Raw genomic sequence first — 23,247 nt, forward strand, 5'->3', positions numbered from 1 at the left:
AGTGCTTCGTGAAAGTGTGCAGACTCGACCAGGTAGCCGCCTGACACACCTGCTGAGCCGTAGCCTGGTGCCGCAATGCCCAGGACGCACCCACGGCTCTGGTAGAATGGGCTTTCAGTCCTGAAGGAACCGGAAGGCCAGAAGAACGGTAGGCTTCAAGAATTGGTTCCTTGATCCACCGAGCCAAGGTTGACTTGGAAGCCTGCGACCCTTTACGCTGGCCAGCGACAAGGACAAAGAGCGCATCCGAGCGGCGCAGGGGTGCCGTACGAGAAATGTAGAGCCGGAGTGCTCTCACAAGATCTAACAAGTGCAAATCCTTTTCACATTGGTGAACTGGATGAGGACAAAAAGAAGGTAAGGAGATATCCTGATTGAGATGAAAAGGGGATACCACCTTCGGGAGAAATTCCGGAACCGGACGCAGAACCACCTTGTCCTGGTGAAACACCAGGAAGGGAGCTTTGCATGACAGTGCAGCTAGCTCAGACACTCTGCGAAGTGATGTGACTGCCACTAGGAAGACCACCTTCTGCGAGAGGCGAGAAAGAGAAATATCTCTCATTGGCTCGAAAGGTGGTTTCTGAAGAGCCATTAGCACCCTGTTCAGATCCCAGGGTTCTAGCGGGCGCTTGTAAGGGGGCACTATGTGGCAAACCCCCTGCAGGAACGTGCGTACTTGCGGAAGCCTTGCTAGACGCTTTTGAAAAAATACAGAGAGCGCCGAGACCTGTCCCTTAAGAGAGCCGAGAGACAGCCCCTTTTCCATTCCGGATTGAAGGAAAGACAGAAAAGTGGGCAAGGCAAATGGCCATGGAATAAAACCCTGATCAGAGCACCAGGATAAGAAGATCCTCCACGTCCTGTGGTAGATCTTGGCTGACGTTGGTTTCCTGGCCTGTCTCATAGTGGCAATGACCTCTTGAGATAACCCTGAAGACGCTAGGATCCAGGACTCAATGGCCACACAGTCAGGTTGAGGGCCGCAGAATTCAGATGGAAAAATGGCCCTTGAGACAGCAAGTCTGGTCGGTCTGGTAGTGCCCACGGTTGACCCACCGTGAGATGCCACAGATCCGGGTACCACGACCTCCTTGGCCAGTCTGGGGCGACGAGGAGGGCGCGGCGGCAGTCGGACCTGATCTTGCGTAACACTCTGGGCAGCAGTGCCAGAGGAGGAAAGACATAAGGCAGTTGAAACTGCGACCAATCCTGAACTAAGGCGTCTGCCGCCAGAGCTCTGTGATCTTGAGACCGTGCCATGAATGCCGGGACCTTGTTGTTGTGCCGGGACGCCATTAGGTCGACGTCCGGCTTCCCCCAGCGGCAACAGATCTCTTGAAACACGTCCGGGTGAAGAGACCATTCCCCTGCGTCCATGCCCTGGCGACTGAGAAAGTCCGCTTCCCAGTTTTCCACGCCCGGGATGTGTACTGCGGAGATGGTGGAGGCTGTGGCTTCCACCCACAGCAGAATCCGCCGAACTTCCTGGAAGGCTTGCCGACTGCGCGTGCCGCCTTGGTGGTTGATGTATGCCACCGCCGTGGCGTTGTCCGACTGAATTCGGATCTGCCTGCCTTCCAGCCACGGCTGGAACGCCTTCAGGGCTAGATACACTGCCCTTATCTCCAGAACATTGATCTGAAGGGAGGACTCTGGCTGAGTCCAGGTACCCTGAGCCCTGTGGTGGAGGAAGACCGCTCCCCACCCTGACAGACTCGCGTCCGTCGTGACCACAGCCCAGGATGGGGGCAGGAAGGATTTCCCCTTCGACAAAGAAGTGGGAAGAAGCCACCACTGAAGGGATGCCTTGGCTGCCCGAGAAAGGGAGACGTTCCTGTCGAGGGACGTCGATTTCCTGTCCCATTTGCGGAGAATGTCCCATTGAAGAGAACGCAGATGAAACTGTGCAAATGGAACTGCCTCCATTGCTGCCACCATCTTCCCTAGGAAGTGCATGAGGCGTCTCAAGGGGTGCGACTGGGCTCGGAGGAGAGATCGCACCCCTGTCTGTAGTGATCGTTGTTTGTCCAGCGGAAGTTTCACTATCGCTGGGAGAGTGTGAAACTCCATCCCGAGATATGTCAGCGATTGTGTCGGTGTCAGTTTTGACTTTGGGAAATTGATGATCCACCCGAACCTCTGGAGTGTCTCCAGAGCAATGTTCAGGCTGTGTTGGCATGCCACCCGAGAGGGGGCCTTGACAAGAAGATCGTCCAAGTAAGGGATCACGGAGTGTCCCTGAGAGTGAAGGACTGCAACCACTGTTGCCATGACCTTGGTGAAGACCCGTGGGGCTGTTGCCAGGCCGAAAGGCAATGCCACGAACTGAAGGTGTTCGTCCCCGATGGCGAAACGCAGGAAGCGCTGATGCTCTGGTGCAATCGGCACGTGGAGATAAGCATCCCTGATGTCTATTGATGCCAGGAAGTCTCCTTGGGACATCGAGGCGATGACGGAGCGGAGAGATTCCATCCGGAATCGTCTGGTTTTCACGTGTTTGTTGAGCAGTTTGAGGTCCAGGACGGGACGGAAAGATCCGTCCTTTTTTGGTACGACAAACAAGTTGGAGTAAAAACCGTGACCCCATTGCTGAAGGGGAACGGGGATAACTACTCCTTCTGCCTTCAGAGAGTTCACCGCCTGCAGAAGAGCATCGGCTCGCTCGGGGGGCGGAGATGTTCTGAAGAAACGAATCGGAGGACGAGAATTGAACTCTATCCTGTAACCGTGAGACAGAATGTCTCTCACCCATCGGTCTTGGACATGTGGGAACCAGGCGTCGCAAAAGCGGGAGAGCCTGCCACCGACCGAGGATGCGGTTTGGGGAGTCCGCAAGTCATGAGGAGGCCGCTTTGGGAGCGGTTCCTCCGGCGGTCTTTTTAGGACGTGCTTTAGACCGCCATGAATCAGAGTTCCTCTGATCCTTTTGAGGCCTGTTGGACGAGGAGAATTGAGACCTGCCTGAGGGCCGAAAGGACCGAAACCTCGATTGTACCTTCCGTTGTTGAGGTCTGTTAGGTTTGGGGTAAGGACGAGTCCTTACCCTTGGATTGTTTAATGATTTCATCCAATTGCTCGCCAAACAGGCGGTCGCCAGAAAACGGCAAACCGGTTAAAAATTTCTTGGAAGCAGAGTCTGCCTTCCATTCACGTAGCCACATGGCCCTGCGGACTGCCACTGAATTGGCGGATGCTACCGCTGTACGGCTCGCAGAGTCTAGTACCGCATTCATGGCGTAGGACGCAAACGCCGACGCCTGAGAGGTTAATGACACAACCTGCGGAGTCGCGGCTCGTGTGAGTGCATTAATCTCAGACTGACAAGCTGAGATAGCTTGTAGTGCCCATACGGCAGCAAATGCCGGAGCAAAGGACGCGCCGATAGCCTCATAGATGGATTTCATCAGGAGCTCTATCTGCCTGTCAGTGGCATCCTTTAGTGATGCACCATCTGCCACTGCAACTATGGATCTGGCCGCCAGTCTAGAGACTGGAGGATCCACCTTGGGACACTGGGCCCAACCCTTGACTACGTCAGGGGGGAAGGGATAACGTGTGTCATGAAGTCGCTTAGTAAAGCGCTTATCCGGAAAAGCTCGGTGCTTCTGGACTGCGTCTTTGAAGTCGGAGTGATCAAGAAACGCACTCCGTGTACGTTTGGGAAACCTAAAATGAAATTTCTCCTGCTGAGAAGCTGACTCCTCAATCGGAAGGGGTGGAGGAGAAAGATCTAACACCTGATTGATTGACGCTATAAGGTCGTTTACTATGGCGTCCCCTTCAGGCGTATCAAGGTTGAGCGCGGCGTCAGGATCAGAGTCCTGATCTGCCGCATCTGCTTCATCCTCCAGAGAGTCCTCATGCTGAGACCCTGAACAGTGTGATGAAGTCGAGGGACGCTCCCAGCGAGCCCGCTTCGTCGGTCTGGGACTGCGGTCCGTGTCGGAGTCCTCCCCTTGGGACCTATGAGTTGACCCAGGAGCTCTTTGCTGCTCCGACCGAGGGGGGCATGGGGGCAATGAATCAACAGTGCCCGGGGCCTGTGTTACAGGTCTGGACTGCAAAGCTTCCAGTATCTTAGCAGACCATCTATCCATAGACTCAGAAAGTTTGTCAGCAAATACTGCAAACTCTGTCCCTGTCACCTGGACAGTGGGGGCCGGAGGTTCCACCTGGGCCGGGGGTCCCACCAGTGACTGAGACTCCGGCTGAGTGAGTGTCACAGGGGCCGAGCATTGCACACAATGAGGGTAGGTGGAACCTGCAGGAAGCATAGCCACACATGAGGTACAGGTTGCAAAGTAAGCCTGTGCTTTGGTACCCTTGCTTTTTGCAGATGACATGCTGTTTCTCCTCTTAGAATAATTAGTGAGGGTATATAGCCAAACGCTAACAGTGAGGCCGTACAGAGTAAATGTATACACTATAAGCATATAAATATACAATTCGGCACCCAGGGGGACCAGCACCTAGTAACAGGTGCGGCTTACCGACCGCTCCCAGCGGTTGTGTGACCACCAGATCCCTGCCTGGGCCTCCCAGAGCTGTGGAGCTCAGTTGTCTCCCCTCTGAAGTTCTCCAGCGTCTTGTAGCAATGGCTGCCGGCGTTCAGAGAGGAGGAGGGGGCCGTGGGCGTGCCTGTAAAAGTGCGGGAATCTGGTGCCCCACGGTGCTCAGTGAGGGGGGAGGAGGATACAAAGTATGCTCCTGCCCTCAGCGCTGACGTCCAGTGCAGCGTCCCGCCCTTACCCCTGACTGGCAGGCCCGGGGGCGGGAATATGCGCACTAGGCCGCAAAAGCCGGGGACTAAAGTTATAAGCGCGGCCGGCAAACAAGCGCGGCCAGCGCGGTAGTCCCGGCGCACTAACACACCCAGCAGCTGCTGCAGTGTCCATTACCCAGGCGCACTATGCGCCGTCCCCAAGGGGACACAGAGTACCTCAGAGTCGCAGGGCCTTGTCCCTGATGATACCCGGCTCCTGTCCAGCAGATTCCCCCAGGGGCTGCGGAGGGAGCGCGGTCCCAGCGCCTGGTGACCGGTCAGGATCCCACTTCACCCAGAGCCCCTAAGGGATGGGGAAGGAAAACAGCATGTGGCTCCTGCCTATGTACCCACAATGGGTACCTCAACCTTAACAGCACCGCCGATCCGAGTGGGGTGAGAAGGGAGCATGCTGGGGGCCCTGTATGGGCCCACTTTTCTTCCATCCGATATAGTCAGCAGCTGCTGCTGACTAAAATGTGGAGCTTGCGTGGATGTGTGCCTCCTTCCACAAAGCAATAAAACTGAGGAGCCCGTGATGCACGGGAGGGTGTATAGGCAGAGGGGAGGGGTTTACACTTTTAAGTGTAATGCTTTGTGTGACCTCCGGAGGCATAAGCTATACACCCCAATTGTCTGGGTCTCCCAATGGAGCGACAAAGAAAACACCTTTATTATACTCACCTAGGGGCGGTGCGGTCCGATGGGTGTCGCTGCCATCAGTCCGGCGCCTTCTCTTTTCTTGCAATCGCTGTCCTCCTGCCCAGCCCCGTGTGCATGATGCGTCCTGTGTCATTCACAGAGAGGCCTCCATTGTGCTCCACCGCACTTTGATCTGCCCGGCTGAAGGCGGCGCAAAGTAATGTAATGTGCAGGTATGAGGAAAGGTCAAAGACCGTCTGCGCATGCGCACTATAATACTTTGATTTGCCTTCAGCAGAACAGATCAAAGGGCGCATGCGAAGGACGCGTCATGCATACAGAGCTGGGCAGGAGGCCGGCTATCACAGAAGATGGAGGAGGCACCGGACCAGAGAGCAGTGACACCCATCGGACTGGACCAACCCTAGGTGAGTATTATAAAATGTTTTTACGTTATACAGCGCGGTCTGGGCTCTTATATACAGTATTCTGGAATGCTGTATATAAGAGCTTAGTGGTGGTGGCCGCAGCTCATAAGGGAACAATCTGGTAACAGGTTCCCTTTAATATTGATCCTTCTTCTCTATTTAGTACATGAGTGTAAAATGCTGTGCAGATGTGAACGGCCAGGGGTCTCATAATACCATATTCCATAAACACACATATTATTATTATTCTTATTAAGATAATAAGAATAATAATAATATTTATTCATTTATATAGCGCTATTAATTCCACAGCGCTTTACATCCATCAGCATCACTGTCCCCATTGGGGCTCACAATCTAAATTCCCTATCAGTATGTGTTTGGAGTGTGGGAGATATCCGGAGAACCCGAAGGAAACTCATGCAAACACGGGGAGAACATACAAGCTCCTTGCAGATGGTATCCTTGGTGGGAATTGAACCTAGGACCCCAGCACTAACCACTGAGCCACAGTGCCACCATGGTGGTAATAGGCCTAATGCATGTGGCTCACAGGCCATATAGCACAAGTGCTGTGCCATCAGGTGCCGTATGTGTAGTGCCATCCTCAGTCACAATACTTCTAGGTGAGAATGTATCCGCAATGTGGCATTTTATGGAGCGGAGGGGTCCATTAATAGCTCCACGCAGCTCTATGAGTGCCTTGCTCATACCAAGCAGATCTGTAATCCGGTCATGTGCATAAAGCCTACAGCAATGATGAATTAGCCCATGTGGATATGTATACGTAAATTAGCCAAACGACCTATTCAGGATTTTTTAATAACGTTATATAAAATTGTTTATTATATCCATTTTCCAGCATAATTTTGGGCGGGAGAAAGTAAGATCGAGTACAACGTAATATTCCACTTCCATCCCTGTAGCGCCACCTGGTGGTGACCAAATATAATACAGTCAAAGAGTTAGAGCGTTCTTTTTAATATTTCTAAAAGGAATAATCTGGGCGAGACCGATGCACCCTGTGTAATGCCCCCTGCAGGGCCCGAGGGGATGGTGCATGACCCCGAGGTACAAGACATGACCCAATTAGGCCTGACCGTATCGTAGCGTAGTTGGGTAATTTGCTCCGAAGTTTCCAGAATTCATATAAACTAAGGATATTTCTCCATCTTCGACTAGTAAAACAAAATACTAGGAATAATTCCTAATCTGCTCTGCTCTGTGCGCAAAGTCAGACAGAAAAGGAAAGTATTTGGCAACTGAATGATGTTATTACCTCCGATGCAAAGTATTTTGCCATGCAGGCCTCCTTCTTGAACGGTCTTCCAGCTTCCTTCAGCCTGGCTGCGTTATAAGTTAGTAGTCGAGCTGCTTCCAGCTGAGTGGCCACATGTGAGATCTGGTGCTGCATCCCCTGCGCAGACAAGATCAGGGTCATATTACTATATGGCGGGGTTATATGCTTCAACTGACTTAGGAGAACATCTGAATGAGGTCAGCGCATTCTCCTCTAAAAGCTTCAAACCTTTAAGGCCTCATTCAGATGACCGTTTTGTCACACAAGTATTGAATCTGGAAATTTCACCGATAGAACATTGCTTGGCAGCACTCAATGTCAGGCAGCAGCTGCAACAGCAAACAATATTTTAGGGTGTATAAAAAGAGAGATTAGATCCTGTGATCCCAATGTATTGTAAGGCCACATCTAGGATATGGGATCCAGTTTTGGGCTCCACATTTTAAAAAGGACATGAAGAAGTTAAGGCCGCTTTACACGCAACGACGTATCTAACAATATGTCGTCGGGGTCACGGAATTCGTGATGCACATCCGGCGTCGTTAGCAACATTGTTGCGTGTGATACTTACGAACGACCGCTAACGATCAGAAATACTCACCTAATCGATGATTGTTGACACGTCGTTCATTTTCAAAATATCGTTGCCGGTGCTGGATGCAGGTTGTTCGTCGTTCCTGAGGCAGCTCACATCGCTACGTGTGACACCCCGGGAACGACGAACAACAGCGTTCCTGCGTCCTCCGGCAATGAGGTGGGCGTGTCGTTAATGCGGCTGGTCTCCACCCCTCCGCTTCTATTGGTTGGCCGCTGTGTGACATCACTGTGACGCCGCACGAACCTCCCCCTTAAAAAAGAGGTTGTTCGCCGGCCACAGCGACGTCGCTAGGAAGGTAAGTACGTGTGATGTGTACTACCGATATTGTTCGCCACAGGCAGCGATTTGCCCGTGATGCACAAACGACGGGGGCGGGTGCGAACACTAGCGATGTCGCAGTGTATAAAGCAGCCTTTAGAGTCAGTTCAAGGGTGGGTAACTAGACTACTACAAGGAATGGAGGCGCCCGTATGATGAGTAATGGAGGCCGCCCGTATGATGAGTAATGGAGGCCGCCCGTATGATGAGTAATGGAGGCCGCCCGTATGATGAGAGGTTGAAAAAGTTAGATATGTTTAGCTTAGAAAAAAGACGTCTCAGAGGAGATCTCATTTATATGTATAAATACATGTGTGGTCAATATAAAGGACTGGCACATGACTTATTCCTTCCAAAGACAATACTAAGGACCAGGGGGCACTCACTGCGAGTGGAAGAAAAGCGATTCCGGCAGCTAAATAGGAAAGGGTTCTTTACAGTTAGAGCAGTCAGACTGTGGAATGCCGACCACAAGAGGTAGTAATGGCAGATACTAGAACAGCTTTTATATCAGGGCTGGATGGTTTCCTCAGTGCACAACACTGTCTGCTATAAATGATTTAATGACAAAATGTATAATTGGTGGAGGAAGGTGGAACTAGGTGGACCGAGGGCTTTTTACAACCTAAGTAACATGTGCCCATCATAATCTATGGGGCTGTTCACATGTCCGTGATCTTATAGAAAAGCGGATAATCCAGCATCCAGGGAGCTTTTCATAAAAATATCAGACTTTATTCAACCCATTATAAAATCCATTACAAGCCCGTGTGTGCATGGCTTCGAGACTCTACAAAGGGGCTCCACATAGATTATATTATGATTTGAATGAAGCCGGATGTTTTTATGAAGAGCTCCCTGGATGCCGGATTATCCGCTTTTCAGTTTGCTGTCGCCCTGTGTGGGGGCTTCAGTGTAATGGAGGGACTCTACTATCAAGAGTGGTATGGTATTGGTATTTAAAGGGAACCTGTCAGGTCCAATATGCACCCAGAACCACGGGCAGTTCTGGGTGCATATTGCTAATCCCTGCCTAACTGTCCCTGTATCTGGTAGCATAGAAAAGAAGGGAATTTTGTTTACTTACCGTAAATTCCTTTTCTTCTAGCTCCTATTGGGAGACCCAGACAATTGGGTGTATAGCTTCTGCCTCCGGAGGCCACACAAAGTATTACACTTTAAAAAGTGTAACCCCTCCCCTCTGCCTATACACCCTCCCGTGGATCACGGGCTCCTCAGTTTTGGTGCAAAAGCAGGAAGGAGAAAACTTATAAATTGGTCTAGGGTAAATTCAATCCGAAGGATGTTCGGAGAACTGAAAACCAGGAACCAAAAGAACAATTCAACATGAACAACATGTGTACACAAAAGAACAACCAGCCCGAAGGGAACAGGGGCGGGTGCTGGGTCTCCCAATAGGAGCTAGAAGAAAAGGAATTTACGGTAAGTAAACAAAATTCCCTTCTTCTTTGTCGCTCCATTGGGAGACCCAGACAATTGGGACGTCCAAAAGCAGTTCCTGGGTGGGTAAAAGAATACCTCAATAAAAAGAGCTGAAACGGCCCCCTCTTACAGGTGGGCCACCGCCGCCTGAAGGACTCGCCTACCTAGACTGGCGTCTGCCGAAGCATAGGTATGCATTTGATAGTGCTTCGTGAAAGTGTGCAGACTAGACCACGTAGCTGCCTGACACACCTGCTGAGCCGTAGCCCGGTGCCGCAATGCCCAGGACGCACCCACGGCTCTGGTAGAATGGGCTTTCAGCCCTGAAGGAAGCGGAAGCCCAGAAGAACGGTAGGCTTCGAGAATCGGTTCCTTGATCCACCGAGCCAAGGTTGACTTGGAAGCCTGCGAACCCTTATGCTGGCCAGCGACAAGGACAAAGAGCGCATCTGAACGACGCAGGGGCGCCGTACGAGACACGTAGAGTCGGAGTGCTCTCACCAGATCCAAAGAGTGCAAATCCTTTTCACATTGGTGAATTGGATTAAGGCAAAATGAAGGCAAGGAGATATCCTGATTGAGATGAAAAGGAGATACCACCTTAGGGAGAAAATCCGGGACCGGACGCAGAACCACCTTATCCTGGTGAAACACCAGGAAGGGGGCTTTGCATGACAGCGCTGCAAGCTCAGACACTCTCCGGAGTGATGTAACTGCCACTAGAAAGGCCACCTTCTGCGAAAGACGTGATAAAGAGACATCCCGCAGCGGCTCGAAAGGTGGTTTCTGAAGAGCCGTTAGTACCCTGTTAAGATCCCAGGGTTCCAGCGGACGCTTGTAAGGTGGGACTATGTGGCAAACTCCCTGCAGGAACGTGCGGACCTGCGGAAGCCTGGCTAGGCGCTTTTGAAAAAATACGGAGAGCGCCGATACTTGGCCCTTGAGAGAGCCGAGTGACAAACCCTTGTCCATTCCGGATTGAAGGAATGAAAGAAAAGTGGGTAAGGCAAACGGCCATGGAAGAAAACCGTTATCAGAGCACCAGGATAAGAAGATTTGCCAAGACCTGTAATAGATCTTGGCGGACGTTGGCTTCCTGGCCTGTCTCATGGTGGCTATGACATCCTGAGATAACCCTGAAGATGCTAGGAGCCAGGACTCAATGGCCACACAGTCAGGTTGAGGGCCACGGAATTCAGATGGAAAAACGGGCCTTGTGACAGCAAGTCTGGGCGGTCTGGAAGCGCCCACGGTTGACCCACCGTGAGATGCCACAGATCCGGGTACCACGACCGCCTCGGCCAGTCTGGAGCGACGAGAATGGCGCGACGGCAGTCGGACCTGATCTTGCGTAACACTCTGGGCAGCATCGCCAGAGGAGGAAACACATAAGGCAGTCGAAACTGCGACCAATCCTGAACTAACGCGTCCGCCGCCAGAGCTCTGTGATCCTGAGACCGTGCCATGAATGCCGGGACTTTGTTGTTGTGCCGTGACGCCATGAGATCGACGTCCGGCGTTCCCCAGCGGCGACAGATCTCTCGAAACACTTCTGGGTGCAGAGACCATTCCCCCGCATCCATGCCCTGACGACTGAGAAAATCTGCTTCCCAGTTTTCTACGCCCGGGATGTGAACTGCGGAGATGGTGGAGGCTGTGGCTTCCACCCACAGCAGAATCCGCCGGACTTCCTGGAAGGCTTGACAACTGCGAGTGCTGCCTTGGTGGTTGATGTATGCGACGGCAGTGGCGTTGTCCGACTGGATACGGATCTGCCTGCCCTCCAGCCACTGATGGAAAGCCAATAGGGCTAGATACACTGCCCTTATCTCCAGAACATTGATCTGAAGTGAAGACTCTATCGGAGTCCAGGTTCCCTGAGCCCTGTGGTGGAGAAAAACCGCTCCCCACCCTGACAGGCTCGCGTCCGTGGTGACCACAGCCCAGGTTGGGGGTAGGAAGGATTTTCCCTGCGATAGAGAATTGGGAAGGAGCCACCACTGAAGTGACGTCTTGGTTGCAAGGGAAAGAGAGACGTTCCTGTCGAGGGAAGCCGACCTCCTGTCCCATTTGCGGAGAATGTCCCATTGGAGTGGCCGCAGATGGAATTGCGCGAACGGCACTGCCTCCATTTCTGCCACCATCTTCCCCAGGAAGTGCATGAGGCGCCTTAAGGGGTGTGACTGACCCCGAAGAAGTGATTGCACCCCTGCCTGCAGAGAAAGCTGTTTGTCCCGCGGTAGCTTGACTACCGCTGACTGTGTATGAAACTCCATCCCGAGGTAAGTCAGTGATTGGGTCGGTGTCAACTTGGATTTCGGGAAGTTGATGATCCACCCGAACTGCTGGAGAGTCGCCAGAGCGACTGTAAGGCTGTGTTGACACGCCACCCGAGAAGGGGCCCTGACTAGGAGATCGTCTAAGTAGGGAATCACCGAGTGGCCCTGAGAGTGTAGGACCGCCACAACGGATGCCATGACTTTGGTGAAAACCCGTGGGGCTGTCGCCAGGCCGAAACGCAATGCCACGAACTGAAGGTGTTCGTCCCCGATGGCGAAACGCAAGAAGCGTTGATGTTCGGGTGCGATCGGCACGTGGAGATAAGCATCCTTGATGTCGATCGATGCTAGGAAGTCTCCTTGTGACATCGAGGCGATGACCGATCGGAGAGATTCCATCCGAAACCGTCTGGTTCCCACATGTCTGTTGAGTAGCTTGAGGTCCAGAACGGGACGGAATGATCCGTCCTTTTTTGGCACCACGAACAAGTTGGAGTAAAAGCCGTGACCACGTTCCTGAAGGGGAATGGGGATCACAACTTCTTCTGTCTTCAGAGCGTCCACTGCCTGAAAAAGTGCGTCGGCCTGAGCGGGGGGCGGAGAGGTTCTGAAGAAACGAGCCGCAGGACGAGAGCTGAACTCTATCCTGTAACCGTGAGACAGAATGTCTCTCACCCATCGGTCTTGAACATGTGGCCACCAGGCGTCTCCAAAGCGGGAGAGCCTGCCACCGACCGAGGATGCGGCTAGGGGATGCCGAGAGTCAGGAGGAGGCCGCCTTGGAGGCAGTGCCTCCTGCGGCCTTTTGGGGGCGTGACTTGGACCGCCACGCATAGGAGTTCCTATGGCCTTTCTCCGGCCTGCTGTACGAAGAGGATTGGGCCTTGGCGGAGGGACGAAAGGACCGAAACCTCGATTGTATTTTCCGTTGCTGAGGTCTCTTAGGTTTGGACTGGGGTAAGGAGGAGTCCTTTCCCTTGGATTCCTTAATAATCTCATCCAATCGTTCGCCAAACAAGCGGTCGCCAGAAAACGGCAAACCGGTTAAGAACCTCTTGGAGGCCGAGTCTGCCTTCCATTCGCGCAGCCACATGGCCCTGCGGACTGCCACAGAGTTAGCGGATGCCACAGCTGTACGGCTAGCAGAGTCTAGGACTGCGTTCATAGGGCCCAACCTGGGAGCGTGCTGCGGCGCGGACCGAGAGGGGCCTGGGGGCGACGATCCAACAGGGGCCGGGGCCTGTGTAAGGACCGGTCTGGACTGCAAAGCTTCTAGCAGCTTGGCAGACCATTTGTCCATAGACTGAGCCATGGATTGTGAAAGTGACTCAGAGAGTTTCTCAGCAAAAGAGGCGAACTCTGTCCCTGCCGCCTGGACAGGGGGAGCAGGGGGGTCTACATGAGCCGAGGGGCCCACTAGTGACCGAGGCTCCGGCTGAGCAAGCGAAACAGGGGTCGAGCATTGCTCACAGTGAGGGTAGGTGGAACCCGCAGGTAACATAACCCCACAAGAGGTACAGGCCGCAAAAAAACCCTGTGCCTTAACAGCTTTGCTCCTTGTGGACGACATGCTGTTGTCTCCTAGGAGAATGATCACTGAGGGTATATGGACAAAAAAGGGTATACAGCCCGACCGAACAGAAATATATATATAAATACGCATCTATTCCGGCAACCTAGGGGGACCAGCACCGGGTGACCGGTGTGGCTTACCGACCGCCAACAAGCGGAGTGTGTGTCCTCCAGATTCCCTGCCTCAGGTCCCCCGGAGCTGCAGAGCTCTTCACTGAGAATCCTCCACCGGCAGAATGCCAAAAAATGGCTGCCGGAGCTCTCAGGGGAGGAGTGGAGCCGTGGGCGGCGCCAGGAAAGTGCGGGAATCTGGGGTCCCCACAGTGATCAGTGAGGGAGGAGGAAACATGCAGGATGCTCCAGCTCTCACATCCGACGTCAGGTCGGCAGTCCCGCCCTAACCCCTGACAGGCAGGCCCGGGGGCGGGATTTTTGCGACTAGGCCGCGATGAAGCCGGGGACTAAATTTGAGACCGCGCCCGACAAGCAGGCACGGTCGGCGCGGAAGTCCGCCGGCCTTCTCAATTCAGCAGCTGCCGCAGCGTCCGGGAAGAAGGTGCGCTCCCTGCACAGTCCCCAATGGGGACACAGAGTACCTTTGAGATGCAGGGCCCGGTCCCTGAGGTTGAATAGACTCCGGTCCGGCAGATTCCCACAGGGGCTGCGGAGGGAGCACGGTCCCAGTAAATGGATGACCGCTCAGGATCCCACTTCTCCCAGAGCCGCTAAGGGATGGTGAAGGAGACGGCATGAGGCTCCGGCCTTTGAACCCGCAATGGGTACCTCAACCTTAACAACACCGCCGACGTAGTGGGGTGAGAAGGGAACATGCCGGGGGCCCCGTGGGGGCCCTCTTTTCTTCCAACCGACATAACTAATATGAGAATGCATGAGTGGATGTGTGCCTCCTTCCACACAAAGCATAAAACTGAGGAGCCCGTGATCCACGGGAGGGTGTATAGGCAGAGGGGAGGGGTTACACTTTTTAAAGTGTAATACTTTGTGTGGCCTCCGGAGGCAGAAGCTATACACCCAATTGTCTGGGTCTCCCAATGGAGCGACAAAGAAAGAGATCTTTAGAAAAAAGAGAATTTTGTTTACTTACCGTAAATTCTTTTTCTTATAGTTCCGACATGGGAGACCCAGACCATGGGTGTATAGCTTCTGCCTCCGGAGGACACACAAAGTACTACACTCAAACGTGTAGCTCCTCCCTCCGGGCTATATACACCCCCTGGATGACAATCTAACCAGTTCAGTGCAAAAGCTGAAGGAGGACATCCACCCATAAGTAGAGATAGAGTAAAACTCGGAAAAACCGGAACTCTGTCTACAACAACAGCCGGTGAAAACACACGGAACAACAACTGCCAACAGGCAACAGGGAGGGTGCTGGGTCTCCCATGTCAGAACTATAAGAAAAAGAATTTACGGTAAGTAAACAAAATTCTCTTTTTCTTCATCGTTCCTTATGGGAGACCCAGACCATGGGACGTCTCAAAGCAGTCCATGGGTGGGAAATAAACTAAACTGAGAAGTAGGCAAAACCTAACTTCACAAATGGGCGACAGCCGCCTGAAGGATGCGTCTGCCCAAGCTCACATCTGCCGAAGCATGAGCATGCACTTGGTAGTGCTTCGAAAAAGTGTGCAGACTGGACCAAGTGGCAGCCTGACAAACCTGCTGAGCCGTAGCCTGGTGCCTGAAAGCCCAGGAGGCACCGACAGCTCTGGTCGAGTGCGCCTTAATCCCTGGCGGTGGGGGCACCTGAGAACACTGGTAGGCATCGGCGATAGCCGACCTAATATAACGAGCTAGGGTCGGTTTAGAAGCAGAGAGACCCTTGCGCTGACCCGTGGTTAGCACAAAAAGTGAGGTGCACTGCCTAAAAAAAAACAGCGGTGCGTGACACATAGATCCGGAGCGTCCGCACCAAATCTAAAGCATGCAACGCTTTCTCAAAGCAATGCACAGGGGCCGAACAAAGGGAAGACAATGAAATGTCCTGGTTAAGGTGGAACGGAGACACCACCTTAGGGAGAAGGCCCGGAGTTGGATGGAGAACCACCTTGTCTTGGTGAAAAAAACCAAAAAGGGTGACTCCGAAGAGAGCACAGTCAAATAAGAGACTCTCCTGAGAGAAATTATGGCCACCAGAAAAACCACTTTCTGTGAAAGACTAAACAACGAAACCTCCCTAAGAGGCTCAAAGGGGGGTTTCTGTAAGGCCGTGAGGACCAGATTAAGGTCCCAGGGATCCAAGGGCCGCCGGTAAGGCGGAATGATGTGAGATGCGCCCTGCATGAAGGTGCGCACCTGAGCCAGTCGGGCGATACGCCGCTGGAATAATACCGACAGAGCCGACACCTGTCCCTTGAGGGAATTGAGGGACAGTCCTAGCTGTAGACCGGACTGTAGAAAAGACAGGATGGTCGGCAAGGAGAACGGCCAAGGAGCATGGTCGGAAGAGCGACACCAGGACAGGAAAATCCTCCAAGTCCTGTGGTAAATCTTGGCCGAAGAAGACTTCCGAGCCTGAGTCATAGTGGAGATGACCTCAGAGGGAATGCCTGAAGCCGTCAGGATCCAGGACTCAAGAGCCACGCCGTCAATCTGAGAGCCGCAGAATTCTGGCGGAAAAACGGACCTTGAGAGAGAAGGTCTGGGCGGTCCGGGAGATGCCACGGCACCTCTACGAACAGACGGAGCAGGTCTGGGTACCAAGCTCGCCTGGGCCAGTCCGGAGCAATGATTATGACTCGACGGCCCTCCATTCTGATCTTGCGCAGAACTCTGGGCAAGAGAGCTAGAGGGGGAAACACATAGGCCAGACGGAACTGGGACCAATTCTGAACCAGCGCGTCCGCTGCGAAGGCCTGAGGATCGTGGGAGCGAGCCACGTAAACCGGAACCTTGTTGTTGTGCCGGGATGCCATTAGATCCACTTCCGGAGTGCCCCACTTGCGGCAGATTGACCTGAACACTGCCGGATGCAGGGCCCACTCGCCGCTGTCCACGGTTTGACGGCTGAGATAATCGGCCTCACAGTTTTCTACGCCTGGGATGTGGACTGCTGATATGGTGGACTTGGAGTCCTCCGTCCACTGGAGGATTCGTTGAACTTCCAACATCGCCAGGCGGCTGCGAGTCCCGCCCTGGTGATTGATGTAGGCAACCGCTGTCGCGTTGTCCGACTGGACTCGAATGTGCCTGCCCGCCAACAGGTGGTGAAAGGCTAGGAGAGCTAGAAACACAGCTCTGATTTCCAGCACATTGATCGAGAGGGCTGATTCGGACGGAGTCCAAGTGCCCTGTGCTCGGTGATGGAGAAATACTGCTCCCCAACCGGAGAGGCTGGCATCCGTGGTGAGAATCACCCAGGACGGAGTCAGGAAGGAGCGTCCCTGTGACAGAGAGAGGGGCCGAAGCCACCACTGAAGAGAGCTCCTGGTCTGTGGCGACAGAGCCACCAGCCTGTGCAAGGAAGAGGTCCGCTTGTCCCAACAGCGGAGAATGTCCAGCTGCAGGGGACGCAGATGGAACTGGGCAAAGGGAACCGCTTCCATTGACGCCACCATCTGACCCAACACCTGCATAAGGTGCCTGATGGAATGACGGCGGTGCCTCAGCAGAGCGCGCACCGCCAGATGAAGGGACTGCTGTTTGACCAAGAGCAACTTCACAAGTGCCGGCAGAGTCTCGAATTGCATCCCTAGGTACAGAAGTCCCTGGGTCGGGGTCAGAGTGGACTTGGGCAGGTTGACAAGCCACCCGAACTGAACGAGCGTGGCGAGAGTGAGCGAGACACTCCGCTGGCAGTCTGCACTGGATGAGGCCTTGACTAGAAGGTCGTCCAGGTAGGGGATCACTGCCAACCCCTGGAGGTGCAAGACCGCAACCACTGCTGCCATGACCTTGGTGAAAACACGAGGGGCCGTGGCTAACCCGAAGGGGAGAGCCACGAATTGGAAATGTTCCTCTCCGACTGCAAAGCGTAGCCAACGCTGGTGTGAAACCGCAATAGGCACATGCAGATAGGCATCTCTGATGTCTATGGATGCTAGAAAATCTCCTTGGGTCATTGAGGCAATGACCGATCTCAGAGATTCCATGCGAAAGCGCCGCACCTGAACATGCTTGTTGAGAAGCTTGAGATCCAGGATGGGCCGGAAGGAACCGTCCTTCTTGGGGACTAGAAAGAGGTTTGAGTAGAAACCTCTGAACCGTTCCCGGGCGGGAACCGGAACAATTACACCGTTGGCCTGCAGGGATGCCACGGCCTGAGAGAAGGCGGCGGCTTTGGAGCAGGGGGGGGTGGACAGAAAAAATCTGTTTGGCGGGCTGGAAGAAAATTCTATCCTGTAGCCGTGGGAGATGATATCCCGCACCCACTGATCGGAGACGTGTTGAAACCACACGTCGCCAAAGTGGGAGAGCCTGCCACCGACCAAGGACGTTGCTGGCGCAGCCAGATTGTCAAGAGGGGGCTGCCTTAGTGGCAGCGGCTCCTCCGGGCTTCTGAGGACGCGGCCTCGCGCGCCAGTTGGGTTTACGATCCTTGGCTGCGGTAGTGAACGAGGCTGAGGGCTTAGAGGATGACCAGTTAGAGGAACGAAAGGAACGAAACCTCGATTGGTTCCTGCCCTGAACAGGTTTCCTGGTTTTAGTTTGTGGCAAGGAAGTACTCTTCCCGCCAGTAGCTTCTTTAATTATTTCATCCAGTTGTTCACCAAACAGCCGGGTCCCTGAAAAAGGGAGCCCCGCAAGGTACTTCTTAGAAGAAGCGTCTGCTTTCCACTCTCGAAGCCACAAGATCCTGCGGATCGCGAGAGAGTTAGCGGAGGCCACCGCGGTGCGGTGAGAAGCCTCCAGAATGGCAGACATGGCGTAGGATGAAAAAGCCGAAGCTTGGGAAGTTAAGGCATCCATCTCAGGTATAGAGTCCCTGGCGAGGGAATGTATCTCCGCCAGAGAGGCAGAGACTGCCTTAAGAGCCCACACTGCCGCAAAAGACGGGGAGAACGAGGCTCCTGCCGCCTCATATACAGACTTGGCCAGAAGGTCAACCTGGCGGTCAGTGGGATCCTTAAGAGAGGTGCCATCGGCCACAGCTACGACAGTCCGGGCTGAGATTCTAGACACCGGAGGGTCTACCTTTGGGGACTGAGCCCAGTCCTTAACCACCTCTGGTGGAAAGGGAAAACGGTCATCAGAACTACGCTTCGGAAAGCGTTTGTCAGGACAGGCCCTGGGCTTGGTGACAGTGGCCTGAAAACTGGAGTGGTTAAAAAACGTACTCCTAGCTTTCTTAGGTGAGGCAAACTGGTGTATTTCTACCAGAGAGGCTTGTTCCTCTGACACTGGTGGATTGAGGTTTAGTACGGAGTTAATGGACGCAATCAAGTCACTAACATCCGCATCACCCTCAGACAAGTCAATGGGGTACATAGAGGTAGCGTCTGAGCCCACAGTAAAAGCATCCTCCTCGCCCTGCACCTCGGCTCGTGAATCAGAGCCGTGGGACGAGGAAGGAGAAGGGTCCCTGCGTCTCCGTTTAGGAGGACGGGGTCCTAGAACATGCTCTGAGAGCTCTGCAGAGCTCGGAGCAACAGAGGCGCCCTGAGAAGGGGGCTGATGCATGGTCAGCAAAGTCCGGGACAGCTGTCCCATGGAGTCGGCAAAAGACTGGGAAATAGCTCTGGAAAAAGATGCTACCCAAGCCGGGGGATCAGCCACCTGGGCTGGAGCGGCCGGAGGAGCCCCTGAGGAGGCTCCAGGCTGAGACACAACCATATTAGAGCAGGCATCACAATGTGGGTATGTGCTTGGCTCTGGCAGAATGAGCTTACATGCAGTGCATATAGCGTACAGCTTTGCAGCCTTGCTCCTAGTGAGAGACATGCTGCTGAGGTGGAAGCTCTGCAGTAAGAATACACTCCTATAGAATGTCCCCTGAGAGTGTATAATAAAGCCCACAACCAGAGGTTGTGGCTTACCAGACCGCTCTCTGTGTGCCCTCCGGATTCCACAGCTCGGACCCCCAGTGAAGCGTCAGCCTTCCTAGAATGCAGCAGCTGCAGCAGCCAGCGCCGATCAGTGAGAACGCTGAGAAAATGGCGCTGGAAGGAGGAGGGGGGGCGGGGACTAGCCCAAGAGCGGGAAACCGGAGGGCCAAGGAGAGATACAGGGGAGGGAAACATCTCCTCAGAGAGGAGTGTCCTCCCCACTGCTGGACGGCCGGTGGGCGGCGCCACACTGTTCCCCTGTGTGAATGACATGCAGGGGAAGCTGAAACCGAAACTAGGCCCAAACTGAAGCCGGGGCCTAGATTTTAACATGCGGCCGACGAGCAGGCACCCTCGGCGCGGTTCTCAGGAAAAACCCCGAGAACCGGCCGGAATTTACAGTAAAGTCAAAAGACACACTCCCCTCTTAATAAAAGTACCCGGGACCCCTGAGAAACGTCTCAATACTTAGCTTTTGAGACGCAGGGCCAGTCCCTGAGGTGAGGGTTAAACGCTCCGTCCAGCAGGAACCTGACAGGGCTGCGGATGGAGACCGGTCTCCTGCAAGCAGAGAGGACCGTGACGGCTCCCACTTCAAACCAGAGCCTCTCAGAGGATGTTGAAGGAGCGCGGCATGTGAAGGCTCCAGCCTTATAAAGTCAACCTTAACAGTACCGCCGACACAGTGGGGTGAGAAGGGACATGCCGGGAGTCCAGACTGGACCCGCTTTTCTTCCATATCTTTAAAATCAAAATCTTAAAAATGAAAAAATCAGAGAATGCATGTGTGTGTGTGACCTCCTGAAACACAAAGCATTGAACTGGTTAGATTGTCATCCAGGGGGTGTATATAGCCCGGAGGGAGGAGCTACACGTTTGAGTGTAGTACTTTGTGTGTCCTCCGGAGGCAGAAGCTATACACCCATGGTCTGGGTCTCCCATAAGGAACGATGAAGAAAGGTATTTCTAAAGATCTTTTATTGTATGCTAATGAGCATGGGGACTAGTCCCAAGGGCATTACTCTTCTTGCTTCCCTTGTAAGTATGCTCCTGTGGGCGTGCTAACATGCTAATGAATGTGCAGCGTCAGAGGTTGGTCGCTCTCATCTCTCTGCTGCCATCGCCGCCAGACGCTGGATTTCAGCTCAGTGCGCATGACCCTGGAGTTTCGGTCATGCGCATTATGAAGCCGGGGCACGTACTGAACTAGTGAACTGAAGTAGTGCGCATGAGCGAAAGTGGTGGTCGAGCAGGGTTACAGGAGGCAGGGGTGGTGGTGGAATAGGGCGATGCTGCGGGCATCCGAGATGCTCACTGTGGGCGCTGTGACGCAGGCAACATGCACAAACTGTCGGCGGTGCGGGCCTCAAAGAAATGGCCTCAAAGAAATGGCACTCGGGAGTGGCGCGTGCGCAGATAAGAGCTCCATGTGCGCATGCGCTGACTCCAGGCACCATTATTTGTAGCTCGCACTGCCAACATTTTCAGGATGGCCCTTGCCGCAGCCCTCAGCACAGCAGCGTCCCCAGCATTGTCCCTGCCTCCTGTGACCCCTCTCCACCACCTCCCGGTACGCTACATTTGGATTTTAAGACGCACCCCTCATTTTCCTCCCAAATTTTTGGGATGAAAAGTGTGTCTTATAATCCGAAAAATACGGTAAGTTAATAAAGACCGACACAAACCTGAAAGTCGAATATTCTCTTTCCAAACTGGATCCTTTGCTTTGTGTATGGGATTGTGTTATCAAAGCAGCCCTGAGCCAGGCCCAGCATCTACAAATCAGTGAGAAGGAGGAGATATTACTATCAAATAATATTCATAACAATAAAAAAAATCTTTTATTGCAGGGAGAAGCAGCCTGGCCTCTCAAAGGAGTCATTTGATCATATGATATTGATGACCTATGCTTTGGATAGATCATCAACATCAGATTGTGGGGGTCCGACATCTGACACTCCAGTGACCGGCTGTTAGCTCTTGCACTGGCTGTAAATACTGAACAGAACTGAAATTCTTAGCTTACTTCAATGGCTGCTGACAATCACTGCAGATTGCCTCCTAAACAACAGAATAAGAGCTGATCTGAAGTTACTAATGTTCACATCAGAATATCTAAGAACAACTAATTGGGGGGTGCTGAGTGTCGGACCCTCATCATTCTGATATTGTTGACTAAAGGGTGATTTACACACTACGACATCGCTATCGATCTCATTAGCGATGTGAAATTCTAGATCGCAAGTGCGATCTTTTGAGATCGCACATAGGTCATTTTACGCATGTGCGATCTCGAAAGATCGCACTTGTGATCTAGAATTTTACATCGCTAACAAGATCGATAGCGATGTCGCAGTGTGTAAAGTACCCTTTATTCTAAGCATAGCTCATCAAATCTTGCTGTCAGTGTATATTTGGTTTAGTTTTTCTTTACAGAATTCACACAAATCTGCAAAACACATATAGAAGACATTTTCATAGTTTAAGGGAGCCTGTCACTAAGTTTTTCCCATATAAAGTAGGGCCGGGGGGGGGTTCTTTGGCCTCTCCCAGCGCATGCGCGTTACAGTGTCAAGGGAGAAATTTATTCAGGGTACCAGAGGCATGGGGCCAAATTAGGTATCTGCGCAGATATAATGAGACTCAATAATGAACACAGGACATGTTCTCTGATTGAGCTCAGGCTTGTGTCTGAACTCGTGTATTCTAAAGCTCAGATTTTAGTATTATGTTTCAACTTTCAGACATGTACAAAAGTATCAAAATCTGTCTTTTCTCATACATCGAAACAGTACAGGGAGGTGCGTAGGGACGTAGAAACCCACATTTCATCCCACAGATGACATATTCCTCCTTTGTGTGAAACTACTGATAAGCATAAATACTTTCTTTATTCATTGTTTGTACATCTGTTCACTCATCCTTGGTTTAACCCTTTTTTGACTATACAGCTTAAGCTGGGTTCACACTAAACGACAGCGACAACGACGTCGCTGTTACGTCACCATTTTCGGTGACGTAACAGCGACCTTGTAAGTCGCTGTTATGATCGCTGCTTAGCTGTCAAACACAGCAGAAGCAGCGATCATAACGTCGCTGTGTTACATGTTCAGAGAGCAGGGAGCCGCGCTTAGCGCTGTCTCCTTGCTCTCCTAGGTACAGTACACATCGGGTTAATTAACCCGATGTGTGCTGCAGCTACATGTCAGTGCAGAGAGCAGGGAGCCGCGCGCACTGCTTAGCGCTGGCTCCTTGCTCTCTTTGCTACAGTATACATCGGGTTAATTACCCGATGCATACTGCAGCCACATGTCACAGTGCAGGAGCCGGCACTGGCAGCAAGAGCGGAGGCTGGTAACCAGCGTAAACATCGGGTAACCAGGGAAAGGACTTCCCTTGGTTACCCGATGTTTACGCTGGTTACAGCTTACCGCAGCTGCCAGTGCCGGCTCCTGCTCGCTTCATTTCGTCGCTCTCTCGCTGTCACACACAGCGATGTGTGTGTCACAGCGGGAGAGTGACGACGAAAAAATGAAGCTGGACATTCAGCAACGACCGGCGACCTCACAGCAGGGGCCAGGTCGTTGCTGGATGTCACACACAGCGACAGCGACGGGACGTCGCTGCAACGTCACAGAAAATGGTGACGTAGCAGCGACGTCGTTGTCGTTGTCGCTGTGTGTGACACCAGCTTTAGAATCGTATTATGGCGTCTGTGCGATTGTCATATAGACACACAGATAATTATGCAACTACATCTACATTTTGATTATTTACATACACAGATAATCTAATTACATTTGAACAAACAATTTATAGCCCAGGCTACCTCCACAACAATACTTTGCTCTGTCCTCAGCAGGGCGGAGATCGTTGTGCGTGAGCAGGAGCGCGATG

At 52.8% G+C, this 23,247-nt stretch overlaps 1 protein-coding gene across 1 annotated transcript in view; it reads right to left on the reverse strand.

The window, feature by feature from the left end:
- The window catches only part of ACADSB (acyl-CoA dehydrogenase short/branched chain), a 105,265-nt gene that overhangs the window by 24,080 nt on the left and 57,938 nt on the right, over positions 1 to 23,247 (reverse strand). The window contains exons 8-9 of the mRNA XM_075348512.1: positions 21,036 to 21,125; positions 7,115 to 7,252 (exon numbers count right to left, since the gene is read on the reverse strand). Coding sequence (XP_075204627.1) covers positions 7,115 to 7,252; positions 21,036 to 21,125 — 228 coding nt within the window. The remainder of the gene's footprint in view (positions 1 to 7,114; positions 7,253 to 21,035; positions 21,126 to 23,247) is intronic.

The sequence above is a fragment of the Anomaloglossus baeobatrachus genome, chromosome 5 (assembly GCF_048569485.1).
Source record: "Anomaloglossus baeobatrachus isolate aAnoBae1 chromosome 5, aAnoBae1.hap1, whole genome shotgun sequence".
Lineage (NCBI taxonomy): Eukaryota > Metazoa > Chordata > Amphibia > Anura > Aromobatidae > Anomaloglossus > Anomaloglossus baeobatrachus.